This window comes from Scylla paramamosain, chromosome 39, assembly GCF_035594125.1.
Source record: "Scylla paramamosain isolate STU-SP2022 chromosome 39, ASM3559412v1, whole genome shotgun sequence".
In the NCBI taxonomy this organism is placed as follows: Eukaryota; Metazoa; Arthropoda; class Malacostraca; order Decapoda; family Portunidae; genus Scylla; species Scylla paramamosain.
In genome coordinates this window covers 12,382,382-12,403,028 of record NC_087189.1, presented here as the reverse complement: position 1 = coordinate 12,403,028, position 20,647 = coordinate 12,382,382, and the positions used below count along the sequence as shown (strand labels likewise).

Here is a 20,647-nt window from a genome sequence, read left to right as displayed (position 1 = left end):
TGTCAGTAAGTCTTCCTATTGCTGTGTCTGGTAGTTGAGAGAGAATGGTTTTGTTGATCCGACTTTCACCAGGACTGGTTCTCTTTAATTTGCTAATTATATTTTTAACTTCTTCTGCAGTTATTTCCATGTCTGTAGTGTGGGTGTTAAGTCTGGACATGTCTGCGTTGACGTACGGGACGGTTCTTTGTATATTATTTTGTATATGTTGTAGTACTGCTTCTGTGTTATTGTCGCCTTCATCATCATCTTCATTGAAAATATCTTGCCAGTATTCCCTGTGAACTCTCTCTTTTTCTTCGGTGCTGTATACTTTTATGTTGTTTTTGTTTTTAATGTAATGTAGTTCTTGTTCTCTTATATCTGTTATTAATTTTATTTTTTTCCAGAATGCAATGGGGTCTGTGTATGTGTTGGAGATGTCTTGGATAAGTTTGTGCCAGTGTTCTTGGTTTTCTGTGATGAGTGCTTCTTGAAGGATTGTTTGTATGTGTTTGTAGTATCTGTAACTATCTATGTTCCATCCATTAACTCTTGAATATGTTTGCAATTCTGAGAAAAGTGTTATAAGTAGTTTTGTGGTGTTTGTGTGCTTGGGTGAGGGTAGACTTTTATATCTTGTTGTAGGGATAGACTGCTGAGCTGCGTATTCGATTGCCCGGTGCCAGTTTTCGGCTGCAGTGTCAATTGATTCCAGAGTTCCGTTATCTAAGTTGTTCCTGTGTAGAGTATTGTTAACTTGTATTTTAAATTTTTCCCAGTCTGCTTTTGGGTAGTTTGGTCTAGGAGATGCTGGAATTAGAATTGGTGTGGTGGATATTGTAAATATGATGGGTATATGATCGCTGGTGGTAAGGGGTCCTGGAATTGCACGAGTGTTGTGGTGTGTTCGGTAGTTTGTTAGTATAATGTCTGGTGTTGTCCCTCTGCTTTGTGTGTGGAATGTTGGGAATTCCGGACCTATGTGTTGTAATAATCTGTTTTGTATTAAATTGATAATTTGTCTTCCTTTTGTGTTACAATGGTTGTAACCTAAGTTGGGGTGATTAGCGTTCAGGTCGGCGATCATATAGACTGGGCAGTTACGTCTGAAGAGATTGGTGAAGTCTGGGATTGGTATATAATTCCTTGCCGGTGGTTGGTACAGGGTTGATATTATAATTTTGCCAGTTGTAGTAGTGATTTCTACAGCAAGTAGGTTTGAGATAAAATTATCCATAATTTTATATTCTAGGTTCTTTTTAATTGCAATTGCTGTGCCGTCTGCAGGGTTATTTAGACTGTTTTTCTTATGTATATTATAGCCTGGGATTTTCATTGTACTGCTGTCTGTTAGGCAGTGACTGTTGATTAGTACTATGTCTGGGTCAATGATTCTGTAGGTGTTTGAGAGTGAAATTCTTCGGTTGTTCCATTGTTGTACGTTATGTTGAATTATTTTTAAATTGTTCGGGGCCATGCTGCGTGTTATCCTTGTAGTGTGAGTTAACAATTACTTGGAGTATTTTCTTTGTCTTCTTGATGTGTCTTTGGGTGGTGGTGTCTTTTCGGCTATAAGCCCAGATCTTATTTTCCTAAACACAGCATCGTCAACTATGTTCCAGCATGTTCTGTCTATTGTAATTCCATTGGTTTCAATTATGTTCAGTAGCTCAGTGTCTTCTATTGTATGGTCTGTGTATGTGTATTTGAATTTGTTTTCATTCAGACTTGTGACCAGCACCCGAGATGACAAATGATCAGGTTTACCCATATAGTCGACGCCCGCGTTTTATAGAAGAGGAAAAAACATGCCACTAAATAGTTAGCAGATGTAACTAGACAGTCGCCGCGGACGTAACTATACCCTATTTGATCTCTGCTCATGAACAAATTACATGGTCATTATTAATTTTTTGATAAAGTTGGATTCCTTCCCGACCAGTCTGGGTGAAAAATTCTACCACTGAATGTACAACACGCTTAAAATTAGAAAAAAATAAAAAAAATAAAAAATAAAGATTTAATCACTACTGTGTGCGTGGGATTCCCCAAATGTCTGAGTCGACCACGTGGTGTTCCAGCACAGTATATTACATGAGGAAATATACGAGTATATATATATATATATATATATATATATATATATATATATATATATATATATATATATATATATATATATATATATATATATTTTTTTTTTTTTCTTTCTTTTTCTTTTCCTGCATTACATTACAATATATATATATATATATATATATATATATATATATATATATATATATATATATATATATATATATATATATATATATAAAATCTTGTCACCAGCAGGGCTTGACGTGTGAATGAAGAGTGTATGGGTGCGTGATGTTTTATTAATCGTGTGGGATTGTCGGCCTCTACTGAGATATTGTGCTATTATAGTATGCGGTCTGCCACTGTATCAAACACTATAGCGTGCGGTCTACTTCATTTACTATTACATATAGTATGCGGTCTGCCACTGTATCAAACACTATAGCATGCGGTCTACTTCATTTACTGCTATAGTATACAGTCTACCAGGATTATCTAACACTATAGCATACAATCTACCTTATCTGCAATATATTTATATATTTGAATAGCAAGAAGATAAAAATAAACACGTTATCAACTACAAGACATGTATTTCAGCGATAAGCACTTATAATATTTAAGGAATGACAAAAAAAAAAAAGTTTCATCGATAAACACTTATATCATTAAGAAACAACACAAATAAATCATATGAATCTTTCCTCAGCATCTTCCAGCAGAAATGATCAAGGTGTAACTGGAAAAGCTCAGTACCAACGCCTCGCATTTTCTTCAGAATCACAGTTTTTAGCATATAACCATGATCGCTCAATTGCTTGAGTGTGTGCTCCGCTTGCTGGATCCACATAATGTTGTTGATAGTTCATTGTCAGATGGTGGTACCCTAGGGCATTTAGATTATTATAAACAGGCCACTCATCTGAATGAATCACTAAACCTTTTTGCATTCTCTCTCAATAATTGGGATCAGAGTGTTGCCGTCATGCCGTTCCACACAAAAGTAATGACTGTCTGCCCTTGTTTGAGACCAAAACCCCAAGGCCCATCAATTCTACGTCCATGGTTCCTTTCATTCCGTTGTTCTGCATCACTGTCTTTAGAGAGATCTTGCCTCGTCAGTCTGAATGGGGTCATCGTTTGTTGCATCTTCCCTCGTCGTCGATGAGAAACTATGGCTTCACACACCTCTCGGCACATATTGTACCAGTCAGTTATTGTATTTGGAGATTTCCTGTTAGTCATTGTTGTGGTCATTGGTGTATCCATGATAAAGAAAATAATAGTTTAAAAATTTCACTCAGGCTCAGCTTGCAGTTTAATTTGTTTGTATTCGTGTAATGAAAAAAAAAGTTTCCTTTACGAAAAGAACATGGTCTGACACCCCTTTCGAGGACAACCAAGGAGCTTTACAGAGACGGCCTCTCACTCAGGGATGGGGTATTCTTATTCGAATACAGTATTTCTATGTATTCGTATTCGAATATTTGTCATCTGACGTCAAAGTATTCGCATTCGTATTCGAATACTTGGGAAAAGAATTCGCATTCTTCGAATAATATGCCGAATAATCTTTAACCCATCATCAGAAATAATAGTTATTGATCCTTCCAAGTTACAAAGATTCGTTCCTGTTTGTCTAACATGTATGATACAGGTTCACTAGCGTGGCCGCTGTGACGGTGGGGTCTGGCGGCCCTCAGTTGTCTCTTGCCAGTGGTAGTGGGTATGTAGCTCCAGGTTCATTGTTGGATTTATTCTCTATTTTGTTGCCCCCCCCCCCTCTAGGAATCCCTGGATATTACATGTGTTATTAGTGCAGCGGAGTGCGGTGTATCCTGAAGGTTACAGACAATGTAAACTGTGCAGTGTGTTCAATCTAGTGACAACAGTTACAGTTAGCCACCGTTGTGATGAATCATTGAGTGTCTAGAATGTGTAGTGATGGCACTGCAAGATTTCAATTACTATCAGGGGAAAGCTTGAGCCTCTACAGGCATCGCTTAAAAAATCCTGCCTGTCCCACCACGGGTTGGGGCAGACCATCAAAGGTCCCCCGAGATCACAAGAGCCTACGGGCGCTATAGGAAAAAAAAAAAAAAAAAAAAAAAAAAAAAAAAAAATATATATATATATATATATATATATATATATATATATATATATATATATATATATATATATATATATATTACTGGTTTATTTATTTATTTATATATAAATAACAAAAATCAGTGTCAATTCCATTAGTAATTACAGCTTAGTATATATTATTCATATAAATTACAAATGTACATTATTGTATAATATCACGTGAGAGAGAGAGAGAGAGAGAGAGAGAGAGAGAGAGAGAGAGAGAGAGAGAGAGAGAGAGAGAGAGAGAATTAAATTTTATATATTTTCATATAAGGTCAATAAGCAATATGCAAATATATATTCTATTTGAGATCAATCTGGGATAAGGAATAGTATTTCAAGAAAAATCAGCCTTCAGGCCATCTTTCACCTGATACACAGTTTATCTGAAATTTCTCCGTCTATATGCACATGTATATGTTTGTACATGTATATGTATGTGTGGACATAATCTCGTCCATCCACATGTCTGCCCCAAAGACAGCTTCCCACCTCTTACTCAAGTCCACCCAAGTTGGAAAAAAACACTATAATCTGATTCGTATGTATGATTTGCCGTCTAAATCCCGGTGGCACAGCACACCACCACTACTGCAGTCTTTTGTGGTCACATACGTTAGGCAGTCAGGAAGCAACACCAAACAACAGGAAATGAGTAGCAGTACAGCGGCGTTTCCTTAGACTTTCATTGGTCAGCTGGTAATGTTTTAGGTGTAAAGGGGATAGGGCGAACAGCAGACCAATAGCACATTAGCTTCACATTCGTGATGTCATGCCAACTTCTCCCATTATACCTCCACGAGTACAACGAACTACAGGCCTGAATTGTCCACCTGTTACGCTTTTGTTTTTCCTGCATGACGGCACCGCCTTGATGGCAGGGATGCTTCTTGCTAGGGATCCAGCAGATTGTTCTTTCATAAAAATGCGACCCCAGTTTCCTCTGTCAAGATGACACGTCTATAAAATTCTTTCAGCATCATTTTATTCTGAAGTAAGGTATCCAGCTGATGTTAACGGTATCAGGCCTAAGAGGATTCTGATTTGAGAGCTCTGTTTGCTTGCTTTTATGTAGACAAGTTACGTTAGGTGGGTTGAGTGCTTCCTTTTATGTGGACAGGTTAGGTGAAGTGAGGTGAATGGTAGATCACAGGTGGACGACACGAGAGGTGAGGTGATGTCACGGTAGAATTCATACCACGGTAGACCGCATACTAAAGTAGCACCAAGTTTCCTTTCTGACCATTCTATTGCTGCTGTGGTCACTGTTCTCCTAAATGATGGTCACTGTTCTCCTAAATCTACTAACAGTGGTGTTCCTCAATGATCTAAACCAAACTTCTTGTCCTATCCACTCCTATGCTGATGATACCACCCTGCATTTTTCCACGTCTTCGTAGATGTTCAACTCTTCAGTAAGTAAACAGTTCACCAGCTGGCAGAAAAGCCACATATTGCCTGACTTCTGATCCCTTTAAATTTTCTAATTTGGGCACAGAAAACTTAGTATTGTTCAGTGCCTCAAAAAATCCATCCCTTCATCTATTATCTCGACACTACCTTCCAGACAACTATCCCCTCTTCTTCAATGACACTTAACTGTCCCCCTCTTCTGCACTGAACATCCTGGGTCTGTCTTTTACTTGTGATCTAAAATGGAAACTTCACATCTCACCTCTAGCTAAAACAGCTTCAATTAAGTTAGGCATTCTGTGTCATTTCTGCCAGTTATCCCCTCCCTCCCACAGCTGCTAACTCTGTACAGGGGTCTTATATGTCCATCCATGGGGTTTCCTTCACATATATGGGAGAGGGGGTGTTCCACTCGTACCACTTTTAGACTGGGTGGAATCAAAAGCTTTTCATCTTAATCAACTCATCTCCTCTAACTGGCTGTCTTCAGCCTCTTTCTCATCACCACAATATTACATATCTTGCTATCTTCTGCAGTTTTCATGCTAACTGCTCTTCTGATCTGATCTAACTGCATGCCTCCCCTTCTCCTGCGGCCTTGCTGCACAAGACTTTCTTCTTTCTCTCACCTCTATTCTGGCCACCTCTAATGCAAGTTAACTAGTATTCTCAATCATTCATCCCTTTCTCAGGTAAACTCTGGAACTCCCTGCCTACTTCTGTATTTCCTCCTTCTTATGACTTGAACTCTTTCAAGAGGGAAGTTTCAAGTCACTTATTATTTTTTTTTAATTAATTAATTTATTTTTTATCATTCTATCTGACATCTCTATGGGAATTGGCATTAAATGGCCCTTTCTTTGTACTTAAATTTTTTGTTGCCCCTAGCCAGTGGTCCTTTTACATGACACACACACACACACACACACACACGCACGCACACACGCACGCACGCACGCACACACACTTTTTATTTTTTTCTGTAAATTTAAGATGAAACCATAATTCTTTTCCCACAAAGCATCCTGGTAATATAAGGGTGTGTCTAATACTCCAGCAAAATACACACACACACACGCACACACACACACACACGCACGCACGCACGCACGCACGCACACACACACTTTTTATTTTTTTCTGTAAATTTAAGATGAAACCATAATTCTTTTCCCACAAAGCATCCTGGTAATATAAGGGTGTGTCTTATGCAGAGGTGTGTCTAATACTCCAGCAAAATACAGTAAGTAGGTAATCGTGTGAAATGTAGCCAGTATTGTTGTGCCAAATTCTTTCCCCCGGGAGATGTTTTCCCATTAGTTGTTGGTGCATATCATTACAGAACTTTGAAAGAAGAATATATAAATGTATGGGTATAGATAATAGATGGAAATCGACTGGTATGTTTTATATAGGGACTGCTATATATAGACCCTTTATTTTCTTACATTCTTAGTTATGCTCTCATGCACAGGAGGATGTCAGGCACAAGTTGTTGTCTTGCAAAACATCAGGTAGGATCCACGGTCTTTGTTAGCTACCCAACCCAAATAAACGTTCTCTGTGTAGGTCAGCACTACACTACATAGTCTTCCTGTATTGAGTTGCTTATTTGCATGGATGTATCAAGAGATTTGCCTCCTGCTATTGTATGTGAGTGTTACCACATAAAACTGATTTGTCATACTGAGGGGGGTGGGGGGAAGGCCCATGCATGGCCTTCCCATATCCTCCATAACCCTTCCAAGGGATTAGGCCAGCGAGGGCATGGAAAACATCACTGTGAAGGATCTTAATGGGTAGCATGAAGTAGTCAGAGGGTGGAGGAGAGGGAGGAACAAGCCCTGAATCATTCAAGGTAGAGTTTTTAGCAAAGGTTTAAGCAGAGTTCAGCTTTAGAACTAGATGAGATGACAGTGGTGCCATCAGGTTGAAATAAGGGATGGAAAGATGAAGCAAAGTTATTGAAGATGTTTTTGGGCTAGGTGCCACAAGTCACAAGGGGAGTTAGTTCTTGAAATATTTTGGGCAGAAATATAAAGTACATGAGATTCAGGTGATGGAAGGCTCAAGTTTTTTTTGTGGGCCACCTCTCTATGTATAGCATGAGAACAGACTGAGTTAAACCAAGGTTTGGAAGGTTTAGGTCAAGAGTGAGGAATGTATGCCTCCATGCCAGACACTATCACCTCTGTTATGCGCTCAGCACACAGAGACTGGTCTCTAACACAGAAGTAGTAGTCATTCCAAGAAAAATTGGAATACCTCCTCAGGTCCCCCCCAATTAGCAGAGGCAAAATGCCAGAGGCACCTCCACTTTGGGGTATCCTGGGGAGGGATTGAAGTGATAGGACAAGATGTTTGTGATTGGAGGAGCCCAATGGAGAAGACAGGGTGACAGCATAAACAGAAGGATTACAGGTTAGGAAAGGTCAGAAATGTTGGACATTAAAGGCTAGTTCACCAAGCTGGTCAGTGAAGGGAGATCTCTGCTTTGGAAGTTAAATAGTCAAAGAATTTTTTTTGTCAGATGAGTTAGGTGAGAGGTATACAGCACAGATAAATTTAGTTTGAGGGTGACTCTAGCCGTAGCCAGATGGTGGATAATTTGGGAGATTCAAGATCATGGGCACGAGGGCAAGTCAGCTCATTGTGCACACAGATGCAACATTCAGCTTTGGATTGAAAATGAGGATAAAGTAAGAGGGAACGAAGAAAGGGGTACTGCCACTTGTCTCAGACACCTGTGTTTCAGTGAGGAAAAGATTAAATATAGTAGAGGAGGTGTGGTGTTCCACAGATTGAAAATTGGATCTAAGGCTGTGAATGTTGCAGAAGTTAATGAAGAAAAAGTTGAGGTGTGTGTCAAGACACTTAGGGTTGATTCCAGAAGGGGAGTCCAACCTGGGGGCATTTGTGGTTCCCTCTCCAGACAGGGGCTCCAAGGCAGGTGTAGGAGTTGTCATACTGAATTTTGAGTAAGAGTGTGTGTATTAGGTGCAGGTAGAGTTCTCTCTAGAGGGCAGGCTGTGACTGCCCCCTTGAGTTGTGTGACACGAAGGGAAACATTCAGTGAGTTCACAGGTGGGTCATTGATAAGGTCACAGCACCGCTTGATCTAGTGCTTCAGACATCACTGGAAGTAATTACCTTTTTGATTTAGTCAAGTGGAAATTTCAGGCTTGTTATTCTTTTTTGTTGTAAATAGATTGGTATTTCTACTTTTGATATGGTGAATCTCTTCTTTGTGATTGTATTATCATTTGTTCAATCTGTGGTGGCTGTAATGGCTAAGTAATGCATGTACATGTAATATTTAAATGGTTGATTTGAGTAATGCAGTTGGTAACTAAAAAATATACAAGACCCATCCATATTATTATAATCACTAAGTAATATAATTGTAGGAACATGGGGAGGGGGAGTGAGAGAGAGAAGTTGTCTACAGGTGTGGGAAGTGGAGGGTATGCTATAGAGGGAAAAATTAATGTCACTAGATAACAATACAGTACAGTGACAGCTAAATTCTGTGATATACACAAAGTTGAAACAAAGTTGGAAGTGTGTGTGTGTGTGTTTAGACGAGTATCACCATTACATAATTTTTAAGGGCAGTGGGCCATGAGTGTTTAGGAATGACAAAAGTGGGCCATGTGCACAAAAAAGTTGGACCTACACCTTATAGATCCTGGCACATTTTTCCCTGCAAAGCTTTCACTTGTCTGCCCTTCCATATTGAAGTGCTTGTATAGGAGTGAACCAGAAAGTACTTAGTTACTTCCTCATTGTCTGTCCAATCAACTTGACTCATGTTGCCAACCAAGATGCGCCAAGCCACCACTCTTGCTCACTCTAATAATGTGACTTGCTTCACTTGTAAAGGTTCATTGACAAAAGTGACAGTTACTTAATAAATGTTATATTTTAAGTTGTTACATATTTACATTACACAACTTCACTTTAAGACTCAGCCCTACCATAAATTACAGTCTGCCAGGCATACCATCACATCACAAAGGAAGGTGTGCAGCACTACCACCTCACACTGTGCTGTGCAACCACTGCCATCCCACATGTCCATGTGTTTGCCGCCGACATGTTAAACCAATACTGCTGAAAATTTACTCCCACTGACAAGGCTCATCCAGCCAGTGTTCCTGTAGCCATGCACCAATTTTACAAAGCTGAGCCTTACAATTCTGGAACAAACTGGATAATCAATGAGGATGGACTTGCAGGGATCACCAGCACGCCCTGTACCGGGCATGACATATAATAAATTAACAGGTTGAAGCTAATTGACTTTAACTTATAAATAGCTCAGTAAAGTAATCCAGTCCATGATGCCTTTCTCAGACAGTGAATAGATGAGCTCTTGGTGCAAGATGAGCCAGGGAGTGGCTGTGGCTGAGGCAGTGGCTGTGAGTAATGCTGCACCGGGAGTGTCTCCCTCTGTTCTCTCAGATGATGATTTCCCTGCTGCCAAGCTCTTCATCTGCCGGCAGCTCAATCTTGTCCAGTGGAACCAGGTCTGGGTCAATGGCGGGCAGGCCCAGGGCCTCCCGACGCCGCAGCTCCAGGAAAGCTTCGCGCTGTGCCCAGTCACGCATTCTGAAGTGACAAGTGTACAGTTAGTCTTAACTTTATATTTATACAGTGGCCATGGGTCACCAATGCTTACCACCAATGCTTACTTGGCTTAAAAAAATATGATTATGATTACAACACAGAAATGATACTGAGAACACAATGCATTTTGTGATTTCCAGTAGGAGCAAAGAAAGATTGCAACATTACACAAGCAAGTTAAACAGACAACTGGCAGATATCATTTGATAATGAGAACACTGAAACACACAAACAACAAAAATCAGATATAATGTGAATAGAATCCAAAAATACTGTGAATAAGTCTCCTAAGCATCAAATGAATTATAATGATGTGAAAGGAAGTAGTTTGCAGCTTGCTTAATGGTTCAATGCCAATAATGGAACATGACTGCTTCAGCAACACCAATGGATTACTGAAAAATCCACTATCTGAATAGTCAGCTCAGTTTTACCCAACCTGAACATAATGAGAGTAGTGGTGTTCATTTCAGACCATCCAACCTGCCATACACTCACAACATTATTACTATTTCACATATCCACTACAAGTTATGTAGATGAAATAGATTTATATGATTCAATAAATGCAAAGGTGAAGACAAAGATTTATCTATTTATTTATTTTTGTTTTTATGCAAGAAGGTACTGGCCAGAGAGAGAGAGAGAGAGAGAGAGAGAGAGAGAGAGAGAGAGAGAGAGAGAGAGAGAGAGAGAGAGAGAGAGAGAGAGAGAGAGAGAGAGAGAGAGAAGGGGGGGGGTGTCTATGAGGTGGCAGTCACAAAAGAAAGATCAAAAGTGTCATCCAAAACAGAAGGATAAGTGTCTTGCAGCTTCTGAGGATTGATTGAAGGACACCAGTCAGTTTGATGAGAGTAATACACACCTGAAGTCTGGGAGGTAGGACCAAATGAAGCCAGTAGTGACGATGCAGAGGGTGATTGCAACGAAGAAGGTCATGTGCATGGTAGAGTTGTCCTCCACTTGGGAGAAGCGGTCAAAGCCCCAGCTGACCCAGTTCTGTGGGACGAGAGCTTAGGTCAGGGATGAACCAAAGAAAGTGTTTTTAGATATTTTCTGAAACAAGATCATGTTTTGCTCTTTTCTTAAGGTTGATTTCTTATTGTGATTGTTACCAATGAGTGATGATCTCCACCTCCACCAACACCACCAACACCATCACAACCATTAAATCAGTGCCAATGATATCGAATCAGAGACCTTTGTTTTGTTATGATCGTCACCAGTTAAGGGACTTCTGAAACCACAAAAACAACACTGTGGAATGGTATCTAGGTGTTGATAATGCCAGTTCTTAAGGCTTTTGCTTAGGAACATTACCAAACAACTGTAAAATCAAGTCTTAGTGTCAAAAAATACATGCAACTACAGATTAATGACAGCACACAAGACATCTAAAGTAACCTCTTGGTACAGTAGTACCTCAGTATACATCTGCTTTAGAATAAGTCCAACTTGGTACACATCCTGTTTGGACGTGAAAAAATTTGCTTGGTATACAACCTTTGTTTTGGAATACAACTCATAGTAGAACCTGTATGGGACAAAATGAGTCATGACACCACGAGATACTTTTTTTTTTTTTACCTCTCTTGAGACAAAGTTATGACTGGACACAAACGTCAGTATGCCCACTGTTACCATTCAGTGAACAACCCGCGTTATAACTGAATTTTCATGTGATTTTGAATTTTTTTGTAATTTTTTTTTAGTAAATTCATTAACCATAAATTCTAAGAAAGCTAATGAGAAGACCCAAGTGAAGAAGAGAATGGTTAGGATCACCATGGAAGTGAAAAAAGAGGTGTTGTCTTCTGTGTCTTCTATGCAAATGTAGATTTAATTTTGAAATCTCCTTAACCCGTACAACTGAAGATTTACACCACATTATAGGCAAGGGTACTATATCATAATTTTCAACCACAATATAATGTAAGAAAATGTTGAAAATGAAAACACCATCCTTTTCAAGTGCGTGTTGGCATCTTGGCAGCTGGGTTGGGTTCTTCACCTCGCCTCTGACCAGGCCACTGCCTCTATTTTATTACTGCAATCATGTAGGATATTTTTACTACTGTGATTGCTTTTTGTTCAGCTGTACTGCTAACTTGCTTAAATACATAAATAAAAAATTTTCTTTCCAGAATATGCCTTGCTGAAAAGGGGGTGTGTCATATGACATCAAATACAGTATGTATTTTAGTATTAAGCAGTGTTTAAGTTATTTTATACAATCCCATCAATGTAGTGTATGATATGCCAATAACAATAGGATTTTTTTCATGGGAATGGATTAATCATTTTCCCTTTATTTCTTTTGGGAAAAATATGTTTGGCATACACTGAAGTCCAAAGAACTGGAATGGATTAAGGATGTACAATGAGGTACCAAATGTATTCTTTTCACTTGGCGTTTGTATCACACTCATTCACAACAGACCAGGAATCATACAGACAAGTGTTGAAAGACGTTAATGACTCAAGCATTTTAATACCACAGAATGTATTGGGTGGCAGAATAGTGGATGTGAGTGAAATTAACTGATAAAGAAACCCAGAAGTAAAAGTGGTGATAGTAACAGCAGTGATGGTGATACAGTGCAGGAATATTAGGGTTCTTCAACCCTTTGACTGCCACTTGGTACACTTTTCCCTAATCACTAATCACTCTGAGACATTTTTTCTTGTTTTACAGCCACATCCAATCTTTGAAAGGGTAAGAAATTGCAAAAAACGTATTGTTTTTCATTGCTTACTTTCTTGTAAATGCTTATAAAGACTTCACACATTCCTTCTGCTGCTGCTAAATGTTTTGTGTTGCAGTGAAAGGGTTAGGCAACAGTGTCTGGGTTAATTTATTTTAAATATAATAATTTAGTGTTGAATAATTATTATAGGCACTCATAAGAATGGTAAAATTATCAGCATTTTACGGCTATGTACAATCTAGTACCAGCATTTAATAATACATGTATGGGTATATTGTAACTCTATGGTCACTGTAACCGCCATACATAAATGTATAAATTAAAATAATGTCATATGTGTAAAGAAAAAGGATAACATTGAAGTAACATTAGCAATTTAATCTGATGGTTAGTTTTTGTTAAGTTTATATTCAGTTCTTTAGTCTGACTGGTGATCTCACTACATGAAACTGCATAATATTTCACCCAAAATTAAAATGTCATTGTTTCAAAATAAGTAGGCTAAGGTTACTTTCATAATAGCCCACAAAAATACACCGATTTTATTGACATATTGATATGGAAACCTCTAAAAACTTTGGCTGTTAAGGTAGTAGTGACAATTAACCCCGATTCCTTGATACAGAGTAATGTGCACGAGGAGGCAGATGTGGTGTACCAAAACAACAAGCAGTTTGTTGTGGGTGCCGCGGAGGCAGACGAGGCTGGTGGCGGTGGCAATATTGCTAGTAGTAGGAGTATAGTATGTGCACAGTGAGATAGGTAGTGAATGGTTATCTCCGGGATGTGGTGTAAATAAACAGTGTGGGTACCGTGGTGGCATAGGAGGAAGTGGTAGCAGTAGTAGCAGCAGTAATACAAGCCTAATGAGACAGGCAAGAAGGAGTCATCTCCAGCAGTGTTTGTTACTGTAGTGGGTGCCAAGGAGGCAGAGGCCAGTGGTAATAGTGGTAGCAGTGATACAAGCTTAATGAGGGGTCATCTCCAGCTCTTCTAGACAGGGTGGAATCAAAAGCTTTTCATCTCATCAACTCCTCTCCTCTAGCTGACTGTCTTCAGCCTCTCTCTCATCGCCACAATGTTGCATCTCTAGCCATCTTCTACTGCTATTTTCATGCTAACTGCTTTTCTGATCTTGCTAACTGCATGCCTCCTCTCCTCCCGCGGCCTCGCTGCACAAGACTTTCTTCTTTCTCTCACCCCTATTCTCTGCGTTAGAGAGGTGTCTCTCACGCAAGAGTTAACCAGTATTCTCAATCATTCATCCCTTTCTCTGGTAAACTCTGGAACTCCCTGCCTGCTTCTGTATTTCCACCTTCCTATGACTTGAATTCCTTCAAGAGGGAGGTTTCAAGACACTTATCCATCAAATTTTGACCACTGCTTTGACCCTTTTATGGGACTGGCATTTCAGTGGGCATATTTTTTATTGGATTTTTGTTGTCCTTGGCCAGTGTCCTTCCTGCATAAAAAAAAAAAATGTTTGTTGTTGTGGTGCCGTGGAGGCGGATGCCGGTGGTAATAGTGGTAGCAGTGATACAAGCTTAATGAGGGGTCATCTCCAGCATTGTTTGTTATTGTGGTGCCGTGGAGGCGTAGGATGCCGGTGATAATAGTGGTTGCAGTGATATAAGCTTAATGAGACAGGTAGTGAGAGGACATTTCCAGCAGAGTTTGTTGTGGTTCCGTGAAGGGGCAGGAGGCCGGCTGATGAGTGTGCATGCCCCGTCACGAGGGCAGGGCAGGCGTTACCCTCACACTGTAGGGGTGAATGCACGGCCAACACTCGCAGTGGTTAGCACGGCTTTGCATCTCTTAGGTATTAACCCTTGTCTCTCCTTCACAAGCCTACCTTGGTGGCGGCCTCTGAGGACTCTGTCTTGGTCTTGCCATGGTCCGTGATCACGTCTGTCACGGTCACGGTGTCCTTGTTCTTCTTGGAGGTGGAAATGCCCGCGGACCGCACCACGGAGGGCTGCAGGAGCCGCTGGTTCAGCCGGAGAGAGAGGGCGCCGAGACGAGTGAGGGCCGCCATCTTGGACTGAGACCGTCAGGAGAGGAACGAAAAACCCAAAGGAAAGGCAATATTGGGGTCAAAGCAAGTACTGATGCGGTAAGTACGCTCATTGTTCATTTATTTATTTATATAAGCTGAAATGTCAATTGAACACAGGAAAATGTTTTTACTTACCCCAAAAACTCGTATTTAGGAACAGCGAAAACAGCAGTGCCTCAGAGAATGATATTTTCATTCAATATTTTTGTATACATTTTTTTTTTTAATTATCAGAAGTCATTGATGTAGGATAAGCTTCACTAGAAACACCCGTGAATTCAATGACTATAAAGACAGCTGATGGAAAACAGCTGACTAGTGGATTATGTAAGACACCCCTTCATAGGCTTGGAAAGAAAACGAAAATTTAATATATTTGGGGCACCTAAAGTAAACTTTCTACACACCAAGGAAACTGCCGCAACCCGATAGCTTTCAAAAGTCTCTAGATGAAGCTACACGGACTTACGGTTCCAGTGACATTAACAAAGTCTTCTCTTTATTAACAGGAGAAACACTTAAGAACCTGGCTAATCATCTCTGTGAGCTTTTTAAAAATAGTCGCATATTAACATATCTAAGAATGTAAATAAACAAAATAAGTAAATAATAGATGAGGTCAGCAAGAAAAAAAAGTTAATGTATTACACAATAACAAATGACATACACAACCATGTATGACAGCCAATAGAATACCGGTATATTCCAATAAATATACGGGTTTTGAGGTTTGCTCTCGCTGTCTACGAAAATTAAGGGATCACCCAGTGGAAACAGGGAATGCAGCGGAAAAGTTGAAGGTGCCTATACTGCTAATCCATCGTAGTTCAAAGAAGAAAGAAAGAAAGAAAAATAAAAAAAATCACATAAAACAGGAGTGCATTCTGAGGCTTGTCTTTTCCGGGAAGACGTGATGAGGGGTACAGAACTGCAGGGAGGGTCAGGCGGTAACAGAGGAAGGAGGAGGCAGGAAGGGAGTGGGGGAGGTGCCATGTTTCGCCATGATTGATGCAGATGAGTGAGGGAGGAGTGGGAGGGGGGTGTCAGAGGGGAAAGTGTTGCATCATTTTAAGCATTGGGTGAAAGTTAAGACACTTTTGCGTATCTATGTCTATTGTGCGTTGTAAGTGATGTATTGAAGCGGTGTTTAAGTGAGGTTGGGCAGGGTAATGGAAAGATAACCAGTCTTATTACGAGAGAAAAATATTCCAACATTCTTGCTTCTGTGTTGGAGTAAGCAAACAAATGTGTAATATTTTAGTCTCTTATAACATGTACATAGTTAGTTAAAGTAATAAATGATGTAGAAATGAAGGAAAACAAGAAATACACTCTGATAGTTAAGTGAATCGATTAATTGGTTACTTATCGATATTTACAGTACAGTAACACGAATGAATACCTACTGCAAGATGACAACTATAGGTGTACTCATGTCTCACGCCTTCCTTATTCACTGTTAGGACAGGAACCAGCAGGGCTCTTGGTTGTGTGGTGAGCGTACACCACCACCACTACTACTACTACTACTACTACTACTACTACTACTACTACTACTACTACTACTACTACTACTACTACTACTACTACTACTACTACTACTACTACCCACAGTGTCAGATTGTGCGGTATATTCGCTATTGGATCATCTATCTTATCTTATAGGACACATATTTTCTCCCTGTGTTGTTTACTTTGTGTTGAGGTAAGCCGCGGGTTATTGTGGGTGTGTTATGATGGTGTGTGTGCCTGCGGTATCATCGAAGAAGTACTTGGAAACAATAACAATGAACGGTCCAAACAGGGATGATCAGTTTAGTCTCATAAATAGTAGTAGAGCAGTTTTGGTTAATGGTAGCTACGTTTTATTATTATTATTATTATTATTATTATTATTATTATTATTATTATTATTGTTATTATTGTTATTGTTGTTGTTGTGGCACCAGCCGCAGCAACAACAATGGTATAGTAGTAGTAGTAGTAGTAGTAGTAGTTGTTGTTGTTGTTGTTGCTGTTGTTGTTGTTGTTGTTGTTACTACTACTACTACTACTACTACTACTACTACTACTACTACTACTACTACTACTATTCTATTATTATTATTATTATTATTATTATTATTATTATTATTATTATTATTATTACTACTACTACTACTACTACTACTACTACTACTACTACTACTACTACTACTACTACTACTACTACTACTACTACTACTCTATTATTACTATTATTATTATTAGTAGTAGTAGTAATAGTAGTAGTAGTAGTAATAGTAGTAGTAGCAGTAGTAGTAGTAGTAGTAGTAGTCATGATGCATGTAAGATCCGGTAGGTCAGTGCTAGTAGTCGTGGTGGTGGTGGTGGTGGTGGTGGTGTATGTCACATGAGCACCTAGGGGAAGGAGGGAAAGATGGACGGGAGGGCGTGGGAGGAGGGAGAGGGCGTGGAAGGAGGGCCGGAGGAGAGGGAGGTTGGGGGCGAGAATAGCGTTTGCACCATGATTCGGCCGGATGGGGGTGTGGGGTAATGGAGAGAGGGGGGGTGAGGGAACTGGTGGGGGGGATGGAGGGAGATAACACTTGTGGAGTCGAGAAAGAGAGGAGTGAGGAGAAAGCGGGTAAAGTTTACTTATTTTTTTATGTACGTGCGTTTATTTATGTATTTTATGGCTTTATTTGTTGTTATATTTGCTGTATTTATTTATTCGTTTCATTTATTTATATGTTTATTTTTCGTAGCTTCATTTGTTAATCATTACTGTATTTTTTTATTTCTTTATTTTGTAGCTTTATTTGTTATTATCATCACTGTATCTCTTCATTTGTTTATCCTTTCTTTTTTACTGTATTTATTAATTTATTTTTACAGCTTCATTTGTTATCATTACTGTATTTATTTATTTACTCACATTTATCATTCCTTTCTGTCTCTTTCCTTTTTCATCATTGTTATCGTTATCATTATTTTTTAGATAGTGACCATATTTATCGCTACTTCACCCAGTGTGGCTAGAAGTGGACAAAAAAAAAAATATATATATATAACGGTGTTTCGTAACTACCATTGAAGTATGCAAGTAGATGAATAACTAAGTTGGTAGATGGGTAGATAGGCAAGTAATTGAGAAAGTAGCTAACTAAAGTAACTAAGTAAGCGAGTCGGTTTTAATAGTTGAGAGGCCTTGATGCATTTAGCTCATGCACGCCACCACTATGCATTCCCAGAACTCTCCTCACTCCGCGCCTCTCTCCCTCCGCGTCTCTCTCTCTCTCTCTCTCTCTCTCTCTCTCTCTCTCTCTCTCTCTCTCTCTCTCTCTCTCTCTCTCTCTCTCTCTCTCTTGTTCGATCCATCACCACTTGGGAAATTCCTTATGAGAATGTATTAACAAAGAAAGTAAAAAAAAAAAATTGGGGAAGAAATTAGAGAGGTGGGAGGGACGGAGGGCGAGGAAGCTAGCGCGCGTGAATGTTGATCCTCACGCACTCTGCCTCTCAAGCTGTTTATTCTCCAAGCAGCGACCCTTGCTATTTGAATTTGACGTGAGTAGGTTTTTTGACGCCTGGGACACGCTACCCCGCGGTCGCTATTAATTGTTCACATATGCAGGTCTAAGTAAGAAAAAAAAAAAAAAACTTCAAAGAGGAACAGACGTCAAAGAAATCTCGTGAATAATGAATCGTTCTCTTGAAATCCTTTGTCTTCCCACGGATACTATTTTCGCAGGTCACACTCACGGGTAGCTGTGTTCCTGTGAGTGGTTTTTCTTATGGACGGTGGGGAATTATTGTTAATCTATCACTGCAATACGAAACAACAACACCAGAGGTAATGCATGGGATATTTATAAGCATCTACAAGAAAAATTAACAATGAAAAAGTGTACATTTTGCAATTTCTTCCCAGTTCTTCCCAGGATGTGGCTATGTATCAAGTAAAGATGTCTCAGAGTGATAAATAATTACGGAAATGTGTACCAAATAGCAGTCAAAGGGTTACACTATCACTGGACTCATGACAGAATCCGGGAGAACCCAAGTGACTTCCACTACATCCAGTTCAACGTAGAAGGATGCAGAAATGTTTGAAAATACGGACCCTATAGTACTGTACGTATATCTTGAAGACTTCCTGTCGATTATATACGTACGATGACTGATAGAAATGATGAAGAATAGGTACTTCACAGAGGATTAGACGGCAGAACAAACTGGTGGGCAATAAAACGAGATAATAATGATTGAGTGATATTAAGGGGATCCATGTTTTTAATCGGTGCTTTATCTCGACCAAAAAAAAAAAAAAAAATTATAAAAAGAAGGCATTATACTGAGGAACAGACGATAAAACAAACTGGTGGGTAATAAGACGAGATACTAACGATAGTCTGAATAATAAGAGGACCCATACTTTTATTTTAATCAGGGCTTTATCTCAACTAAAGAAAATATACAATAAAAAGAAGGGATTACACTGAGGAGCAGACGGCAGGACAAACCGGTGGGTCATAAAACTAGATACTAATGATTTTTTTTTTTTTTAATATGGCCCCGTTTTCTTAATTGGTGCTTTATCTCAACTAAAGGAAATAAATAATAATAAAAAAAAAATAACTTGAAAGAGGAACAGACGGCGGGACAAAGCAGTGAGTGATAAAGGTACTTGCTAAAGGCTGTGAATGATGTTATTGCCCTATACTTTATTTATTTATTTATTCGGCGCTTTAATTAGAATTTTTAGCAGGTAATGATTTTTCTTTCAAGGGTGTTTTTATGATCCTAGTGATAGTTTAACAGTAGTTCTGCATATCGATGAAAAAAAAAGCAAACTCAATGAAATTAAATAAGTAAAACACACATGAAAACTTAACCCATCATGTGTTGTCTTTCAAAATGTCGTGATGGGAGTCCAAAGCACTGAAGAGCATTGGCTGTGGACTGGGACTGAAAGTAAATAAATACATACATAAATAATAATAATAAAATCCTGAAAACGACGGAAATATACTGTGGACGTCAGGGAAAGGGTACGTCTGGTTAGAGCAAGTAATAACGCTATCAATTCAGAGTTTTCTGGAGTATGTACATGAGCGTGACAAAAATAAATGAATGGATACAAACAATAACAGTACCTCGGAGATGCAGATGTTGTGTTAAGGTTAGGTTAGGGTAAAATAAGTAACAACGCTGTCATTTGAAACTTTTTCGGAGTATGAACGTAACCAAAATAGACAAATGTATGAATGGATCAATAAATAAATGTCGCAGTACTGGCACCCCCTGGCGTCGCCCCGCGTGGCGATGTCATGCACTGCACATTCTTCAGGGCAACAACCGCTTTGTTATTGAGAATGACGATAGTACAGGTGCCACGCAGGCGTAGAGGACGATTAAAAGCATTTTAATGAACTGGAAAGGTACTTTAATGACCGAGATAAGGACGGTCCTCGCCTTGCACGTAAACAAACATTCACCCACTTTCGTGACGAGTTACGCCAGCTAGGATTAAAAAAAAAAAAAAAGAAGTGTACACCCCTGCATGTAGGGGTTCTGTGTTTCCCCAAGTGTCGGCGATCTACATATTTCGCTGTTCTTAACGTCTAAAATCCGACTATATATTACATTCATCTCTCCATAT

General features: G+C 39.3%; 1 protein-coding gene and 1 long non-coding RNA gene across 2 annotated transcripts in view; both read right to left on the bottom strand.

The window, feature by feature from the left end:
• Positions 1–9,512: 9,512 nt before the first annotated feature.
• On the bottom strand, positions 9,513–15,016 carry LOC135092194 (NADH dehydrogenase [ubiquinone] 1 beta subcomplex subunit 11, mitochondrial-like). The gene is made up of 3 exons (XM_063990490.1): positions 14,800–15,016; positions 11,105–11,238; positions 9,513–10,221 (listed from the first exon to the last, which is right to left on the bottom strand). Exons 1-3 carry the CDS (start codon positions 14,980–14,982, stop codon positions 10,071–10,073), a joined length of 468 nt encoding a protein of 155 aa, XP_063846560.1. The 5' UTR covers positions 14,983–15,016; the 3' UTR covers positions 9,513–10,070.
• A 2,746-nt stretch (positions 15,017–17,762) lies between these two features.
• Positions 17,763–20,647, bottom strand: part of LOC135092191 (uncharacterized) — a 6,693-nt gene continuing 3,808 nt past the window's right edge. The window contains exon 2 of the long non-coding RNA XR_010262789.1: positions 17,763–19,953. This is a non-coding gene — a long non-coding RNA (uncharacterized LOC135092191). The remainder of the gene's footprint in view (positions 19,954–20,647) is intronic.